Here is an 8,525-nt window from a genome sequence, read left to right as displayed (position 1 = left end):
CAGTTGCCTTTTGAAAAAGCACCTTTGGAAGAGTCATGACCTGGATGACTGAGAATCTCCATTGACACTTGTCCTTGATTCAACAACCAACATTAAATTAATATATGTTGTCCCCAGCTATTTGAGCAGTCGTGAATATGGATACCCTCTGCTCAATGCAATGTCTAGGCAGTGATCAGAGACTGTTTTTGGTAGATCTGTTCTTATTCAGATTCTATCCTGCATTATAACTTCCATTTTTCTCAGATGTATAGACATTTGTAAAAAGCATTATGGCTCATTACTTTCCTGATGTTTGTGGAATTTCATGGTTCATTTTTGAGGATTCACTGGTACAGTCATAGCTGGATAAACTAATAACACCAATTAATGATTCTGAAAAGTGGGTCAGTAAGTTTTCCAGGCCACCAGTTTTGCTTTGCATTGGACCCCTATTTTGTCTATCACTATGGAATTAATGATAAAAATAGGTCATGGCAGCCTGCAACAATATAGGATTGAATCAATGAAATATGCATAGAGTATATTCATGCATTTTTTTGTTTCTGAATTTCCAGATTAAAGAGCTTCCCATCTGTGCAGAAAAGAAAATAGTCATTTGAGTGATATTTGATATTAAAGTTAGATTTGGAATGAATAGAATATATTTTAGACACAGATTCCCTGTAGTTACTCTTATCTTATTATAATGGACAAATATTACAGATCCAACTAATTCACTAAGCTAAAAAATGAGCTTTCAAACATTAGGATTAAAGGAGGTATGTTTACAGCAAGACTGGAATTTCAATGCATGTCAGTCTTGAGCCAACAATATACTGTATTCCTTCAGTTAAAAAACAAGTACTGTAATTGCTTTTTCAACTTTACTTTAAAATCTAACATGTTTACAGAAATATTTATCATAGCTCTGAAATATCAGCATCAGAAAAGCTGTCACATCATTATAATTTAAAACCTTCTTTCAAAGAGCAATAGCAAAATAAATACAGTAAAATAGCAAAAACATATATTAATTTATTGTAACTGTTTAATTCCTTCCATTTTTCAGTTGTTTGCATGACCTTTTTTAATCAAAGGATAAAAAAGCTGAAATTCACAAATGTATGAAAGCATTGTTAAATCCAAGAAGAAATAGAATTACATTATAAAGCTCATTAAAATAAAAAAGATTCCTGATCCAGTGCAAAAACTTAAGCCTTTAGGAATCAACCATGCTTGCCAGTACTTTGGAGGAAATGAGAATGTAAACAAGACTTATTTGTATTTTCCAACTGTTAGGATAAAAAGGTCTTATAGTATTTAGTTAGCTACATAGAAATAAAATATGTGAGGTTCTAACTTCTAATCATATTTTAGTTATGATCAAAAGAAACTACAAGTATCTAATCTCACTTTTTCTTTTAAAGAAATTCGTTCCAATTCAGAAGTATTGTACAATCAAAAGTAAAGTTTAATTCTCTTTTCACTGCTTCTAAAACTGGTCCATTTTCGTAATTCAGTAGTCAAGCTTGACTTCAGTGTTTGCACAGATTAGGATATCAACAAGTTTTAGGAGGAACTGGGTTTTTTGTCCCTTGGTATTCTTCCCATGATATAGAATTCTGGATTGGGATGCAGATCTATGAAGTGAGCTAAGCGATTTGACATGGCAAAAAAAGCTGAAATGGAGGCTATGTCCCAGGCATCTTCTCGATCAAATCCGCGTGCCTCCAGCTTCTGAAAGTGCTCTTCCGTTATGTTATCTGCTCTGCAGATAGCAAGGGCAAAGTCAAGGATGGCCACTTCCCGGTCACTTAGATCAGCCAGTTGCCAATTCACAGCCACCTAAACAAAACAAAACACACAAAAAAAGCCACAAGAAATTACAAACTTTCATTTGGGTTCATTTACAGTTAAATGTGAGATCTTTTAACCTACATGGCTCAGATCAGCTTGTGTCTTTAGAACAAAGATTGAGGAATATTTATGAATGCGAATTATAACACAATGCAGGATATTCACATCAGTAACCAGATGAAAGGTATTTGTTTTATTTCTGCACATATTTATTTCCTGTATTTAATCAATTTGTATGACTGCCCATCTCAACAACTAACTTTGGGTGGCGAACAATATTGTAGTTGAATTAAAAACTGATAAAACATATGAGGGTATCCTGGCATTTTTCACGCTTAAAAGAAGGTAATGTGACTAGTAGCATCTGCCAATATAATCTTTTTGATAATAATCAAGGCAGGTTGGAGGGCTGAGTTAGCTTCTGCAAAGAAATGAATGAATTTCTGCAACCTTTAGAAATGGATGAATTACTTTTTTTAAAACAATCACATTTAGATTAATATAAAGAGAATTAATCTGTAATTGTTACCCAGCCTTCTTTAAAAATCTTTAAAGATTTTTTTTCAGTTGCAATTTATTGTAGGACAGGTGGTACTTAAATGTTTTGCAACCATATTCCCCAAATGGAATTCAATGAAGAATAAACTGTTAAGAATAACACAGTTGTGAGAAACACACTTTGGAAAACTGGCTTGTGAATTTAGAAGTTACTTTCACTCATTCCTTCCAGTTTTCCTAACTTTTCCCACCTAGATTCCAAGCTGCTTCATGTACTTGATCATGCTGATGTACTATTTAAAGCAGAACAGAAATCAAACCCACACAGAAAAGAAAATAAACTTGAGTCTGACCTGATCTGCCAAAGTTGGTTTCTTGGAGTAGATACGATGTAAGGCACTATGTGCAATTACACAATAGGGACACTTGTTGACAATACTGGTAGCCACAATAATGAGTTCTTTGTCAGCCTTGCTTAGGTTTCCTATGAGAGAAAGATGAATCTTATTTCTATAGCTGCCTCAGGGCTTATTCCACAAAGCAAGTGTTATGACTCTAAATTAATAGGAATGATCCCACACTTGCTTTACTGCCATAGCTTGACAATTTCAATCCATGCTTGATGTGTGATGTCACTGTAGGCAAGCAACTTCAAATAGAAGTTAAACTTCCTATATTTCATACTGTTATTTTCTGCTGAGAAGGCCCTGGCAAATAGCCCCTCAAATGAGACTGATGGCTTTTTATTATTCAACTTGGAAAAATAATACTATCTAAATATAAACTGAATCCTAACAGTTACTGCGCACTCATAAAAATCTTGTAGCACAGTCCATAATCTGCACAACCAATGCATACAATAAATAACTGTGGTTCTCAGATAATCAGGACTAAAACTACAATTTATCCAGTGCACCAACAATTGAATCACTACTGCAGTAAAATGCACGAATATATTCACATTTTAAGGGCTAGCTTTTAAAATAAATAGAGGTAGTCCACAACTTACAATAGTTCATTTAGTGACCGTTCAGTTACAATGGCACTGAATAAAGTGACTTATGACCATTTTTTACACTTATAACCTTTGCAGCCTCATGTAATCAAAATTCAGATGCTTGGCAACTGATTCATACTTATAACCATTGCTGTGTCCCAGGATCATATCATCACCTTTTGCGACCTTTTCACAAGCAAAATCAATGGGGAAGCAGTGATTCACTTAACAACTGTGACAAGAATGGTCATAAAATAGGGCAAAGCTCACTTAACAAATGTCTCATTGAACAACAGAAGTTTTGGGCTCATTTTGTGGACGTAAGTCAAGGACTACCTATAAACCATTCTTTGCTGTATATTGTGAAATTCTATGAAACCTTTTATTTTCATTGAAGGCTCATCATCATCAATCTTGTTTCAAGAATTACTTGAAAACCATGTTTCATATAACAATGGTCCATAGTAACTATTAGAGATTCTTCAGGGAAATGAAAGCTAATGGATGTTATTGTAATTGGCTGATTCCTGTTCTATAGTCAAAGAAAACTTGAGCTAATTCTTAAGTTGGACCTATATTGGAATAGTAAATGCCGCTAAGTGACTTAAGAGATTCTTAGCAGGAAAAAGTTTCCATCTGTCTGTGTCGGATAGGTATTCTTACCTGTCTCTTTGTTCATGATGGCATTGTAATAGGCAAAGAATGCCCTAAATTCTGCTGGCCGATGAGACATAACCTTAAACACGTTGGGCAAAAACCCAGTCTGAGGATTAAGAAAAAAAGTAGTCAGACATCATTTATGTAAGAGGCTATCCAACATTTGTATTATTTCAATTCACAGATACTGTAGTTTCAAAGCAGAATTAGTTTGGATCATGTACAGGTAGTCCTCAACTTACGACAGCTGGGACCAAAATTTCTGTTGCTAAGCAATATGGCTGTTAAGTGAATTGTGATTTATTTTACAACCTTTTTTGCTACTGTTATTAAGCAAATCATTGCTGTTGTTATGTGAATCACATGATCATTAAACAAATCAAGCTCCCCCACTGACTTTGTATGTCGGAAGCTGGTTGGGAAGGTTGCAAACAGCGACCACACAACCCTGAATCGCTGCAACCATCATAAGAACATGATGGCTGTGGCCTACTGCCTGAATTTTGATCATAAGACTGAAGGGAGGCTGCAGCTGTTATAAACATGAGGATAGGTCATAAATTTTTCCCAGTGCCACTGTAATTTTGAATGATTGATAAATGAATGGTTTATTCAAGGACTACCTGTGGTTGAATATTAAAGAGTGATGATAGTGGAGAATAATAATGGCTCAATGGGAAAACATATATTTTCCTAGAAAGAACTCTCTAGTTTTCAAGTCTTGTCCTTTCCAATTGAAAGGTCACTAGCAGGCAAGAATCTAGAGCACCACATTAACCACACTTAGCTACATGGAATAATAAAATTATCTGCTATCAGATTTTTTAAAAAAGTCTATCAAATATTATTTTTTCCAAACAATAGCCTTAAGATCCAATCCAAGATACATCACTTAATTCATTAATGCTTAGAATAAGATGTTTAATGAGAATTTTTATATTTCATGTCCTGCTAAAAAAAACATCCTTCAGATGCCTCTTTCACTGATATAATGGACAAAATAGTCATCAGAAGGTATCAGAGCCAAAGGGAAAAAATGTTAAGCAAGATAGGAAATATAGTACCACAATAAGGAAACTAGCATAGGCAGGATTGTTCCAGTAAGGTATTTTTACCTTTACTTCAATTTCTTCCATGAGCTCCACTATATCATATGGCAAATCTGTCTTCTTGGGTATTGGATAGCGTCCAATCTCCTTAGTAGTAGTTTCTCCTTCCGTACTTTTTGGATGATTCAGTGCTACACTTTGGGATCTTCCCCATAAGTTTCCTGATACACTGAGAGGAAGAAACTAAAATACAGAACAAAATAAAAAACTTTCATTAACATGGAATATTAAATGATTACTTGAACTTTTGATTGTCTAAAACACAGTTACAGTCCTTAAGAGCTTCAGTATCACTGCAGGTACAAGATCTAAATAGGCATTTCAAACTAGTGCAGTGAGATTGCTGCACTCCCCCACCTATCATTTTGAAGAGATGCTCTCACCAGTGATAAACCTGAGTTTACTGTAAAATATATACTTTTTTAAACGTATGCTGTATACAATAGTGTAGAGTATGATATTTTTAAAAATATACATTAGCTAAAGATGTTGAGAATCATGGAAGTCCTTATGTGTGTTTGGATCACTACTTTAGATTCAAATCTTAAATTCAGCTATTTGTGAGGCTCAATCCTCACTAGCTTTTCATGAATGTTCAAAAATGAAGGTCTGATATTGTTAGCAATTGATCCACTTTTGGGATAACCTTACCTTCTGCAATAACAGATCAGGATTAGATTCTGTTCTGTTTAGAGCATAATATTTATTTCTTTATTAAGTTTATATGCCACCCATCTTACTGTTGGAGCAACTCTAGTTAGGAATACGTGAGGAGAAAGCAAGCAGAAGGGCTACGAAACAGAAAAATGGCCAAATATCTACCAATTTTGAAACTCTTAAAAAACAGAAGTGAAGGAACTGCTGAACTCTGATTTTTTTTTCCAGATAAGTTCGGATTCTGAATGGATAGAGATGTTTTTTTGACATAAAGACCAGATGAAATTAGAAAACAGTGATATTGTGAGATTCACTATGTCACTTTCTCACAAGGGATTTTCAAGTGTTTGTCACTTTCTCACAAGGGATTCATAATATCCCCTGGAGTTGTGCCAAAACAACAGTAACTAACAGCTTTATACCATTTCACTGATAGTTGGGATGATGCTATGAAGACACTAAATAAATGAGGAAATATCTCACTTTGGATAGTCAGGTGTATGTGTGTGTACTGCAGGGAGAGAGGGAAGGAAAGAAGGATGGGAGGGAGGGAGAAAGGAAGAGAGAGGGGGGGGGAAGCAGCTATATGCAATGAGCTGCTGCATCTCTTTCTTTCCTCCTCAACATTTCTGTCAGAGGCCAGTTGCTTTTGATTCTCTCTGCTTTGGTGAATTAATGGCCTCCTCCATACTCAGGAAATTTTACATTTTCTGAACGATACAAAGGAGGGGGGGAGCTATTGGAAAAGGCGTCCAATAAGCGAGATTGTGCTTTTCTCCAAACAGGAGAGAGAACCCTGCAATAGGCCATTTCACAAGAAAGAGTTCCAGAGTTCATTTGAATTAATCACTGGCCACACAATTACAGAAGATCTGCTAGCTGCAAGTTTCCCTTTAGCCTCCTCCCTCTGACCTACCACACTAACGGTATAAATATAAAAGGGATGATGAACCCCATCATCTCCCACGGCTCCCCGGCCGAAAGCGCCCCCTGTTGAATTAGGTCCAACAAGCTCCGCTCCAGGAAACCCCCGAGAGCCCGTTTCCTAGGCGAGGAGGGTGAAACTATTAAGGGGCTGCGGGAAAGTGGGGGGGGGGCACCGGGGGAGCTCTACTCACCGAAACGGAGCCGCCACTACAGCGGTGGAGCTGGAGGAAGCCGGAGAGGAGAAAACGCTTGATCATGATACCCCTGCGAAAAACAGGACCAGCAATCCGAAACGCCAGCCTTCAGTGGGTTTTGGAGCCGAGAGGAAGCACGCATGCCCGACGGCGTCTCCCCAAACCCGCCTCCTTTATGATATCATTGCGAGCACGCCTCTCAAAGCCCAGCTGTCCTGTGTTGCATCGTAGGGCCCAAGCCTGTGGTTCTCGCTCGGTATATTTTCTGATCGTAATCATTACTCTTCTGATTGTTTCTGTAATGCTGTTCGGGGCTACTTAGAGTCTAATGCGTTGCTTGAAAAGAGTAAATAAAGGGCGAACTCAAAGGTGCTTTTTCAAAAGGCAACTTGGGCTTTCGTTTTTTCCTGGAGGAAGACATTTCGCTTCTCATCCAAGGAGCTTCTTCAGTTCTGAATTCAGTCTGAATTATTTCCATTGGTAAATTAGATAAACAGAATTTGTATAAGGGTATTATTAAATATGTATAAAATGTGATTAACAGTGAAAAGCTAGGATTAAGTAATTTGATAAATGCTTGAAAGATCATGATTGATGCTAGAAGTGCATATTGAAATATTGAATAATGAAAAAAGGAAGGATCGTGCCTCTGAATATTAGAATGATAGGGGAAAGAGAAAAGGGGGGAGGAATAGAGATAGAAATAAGGGGGAAATAACAAAAAACGATGTTAAGATGACACAATGTATGGTAGAACTATGAGAAGGTTTAGAATTGAAGGATGATAGGAATTACGTGTTAGTAAAACTAAAAATGAAAATTACATGTAATTACTAGGAATAATACTGTTGTGTTTATTGGTACTGAATTGTATGACACCCAGGAACCAAACCATTCATGCAATGAGATGTATAAAAATAAAAAACTTTATTAATAAAAAAAAAGTCTTCCGATTCTGATGTATAGTTAAAGTGCCAAGCTAGAAACCAGGAGGCGGTGAATTCTACTCCCATCTTATACATGAAAACCTGCTTTGGGGAAGTTACCCTCTCTCATCATAACCCACTTCACAGGATGTTCATATACAGTTCAAAAGTGCATACTTACAAAACTGAACAGACTATGGGATATCTCAATTAAGTTTTTTTAATGAACTTACTAGAAATAAAATTATTCAGGAAGCTTGCAAACTGAAGGAAAAAGGAGGAGACAAATTTTGGTTTTATTGAAACAAACTATCTTACAGTAAAGGATTACACTTAAGGCTTTTTCAGAAGGATGAAAAAGATTTGATAGAAGTCATTTAAACTTATAATATTGCAACCAAATGGAAGAGAAACAATTTATATTATTCAGGATAGGAATAAAAGCAAACTTGAAAAAGGCTCCCTCTAGTGCAAACTCAAGGAACAAACTTGGAGATGTGGCCAAGCTGGAAATGATGATCACAAATGAAAGATTGTATATTAAAAATGTTATTGATAAGTACTTTTTAGAATGAATAAGTAAAAGATCTGGAAGAGAATTAAAATATCTGTTTGTATTAGGATTAAGTTATATGTACATGAGATACATGAGATAATTCTTTAGAAGGAGAGAAGTTAACATGGAAAACAAATTAGGATAGAATTTATTAGCATTTATTTA

The 8,525-nt window shown here is 35.9% G+C and overlaps 1 protein-coding gene across 1 annotated transcript; it reads right to left on the bottom strand.

The window, feature by feature from the left end:
• Nucleotides 1-1,012: 1,012 nt before the first annotated feature.
• Nucleotides 1,013-7,291, bottom strand: LOC116505822. Its single transcript, XM_032213238.1, has 5 exons — nt 6,876-7,291; nt 5,107-5,283; nt 3,998-4,097; nt 2,691-2,821; nt 1,013-1,827 (listed from the first exon to the last, which is right to left on the bottom strand). Exons 1-5 carry the CDS (start codon nt 6,939-6,941, stop codon nt 1,552-1,554), a joined length of 750 nt encoding a protein of 249 aa, XP_032069129.1. The 5' UTR covers nt 6,942-7,291; the 3' UTR covers nt 1,013-1,551.
• Between the last annotated feature and the right edge of the window lie 1,234 nt (nt 7,292-8,525).

The sequence above is a fragment of the Thamnophis elegans genome, chromosome 3 (genome assembly GCF_009769535.1).
Source record: "Thamnophis elegans isolate rThaEle1 chromosome 3, rThaEle1.pri, whole genome shotgun sequence".
NCBI classification, from domain to species: Eukaryota; Metazoa; Chordata; class Lepidosauria; order Squamata; family Colubridae; genus Thamnophis; species Thamnophis elegans.
Note: the sequence above shows the minus strand (reverse complement) of the source record. Positions and strands in the feature narration are given on the sequence as shown.

What these genes read in the sequence shown, in the direction of transcription:
- LOC116505822 (XM_032213238.1), bottom strand. Translation starts at nt 6,941, where the DNA reads ATGATCAAGCGTTTTCTCCTCTCCGGCTTCCTCCAGCTCCACCGCTGT. An exon ending in TGGAAGAAATTGAAGTAAAG is followed by an intron (nt 4,098 to 5,106) that starts GTAAAAATACCT and finishes CTTAATCCTCAG; the next exon opens with ACTGGGTTTTTGCCCAACGT. An exon ending in AACCAACTTTGGCAGATCAG is followed by an intron (nt 1,828 to 2,690) that starts GTCAGACTCAAG and finishes TGTTTTGTTTAG; the next exon opens with GTGGCTGTGAATTGGCAACT.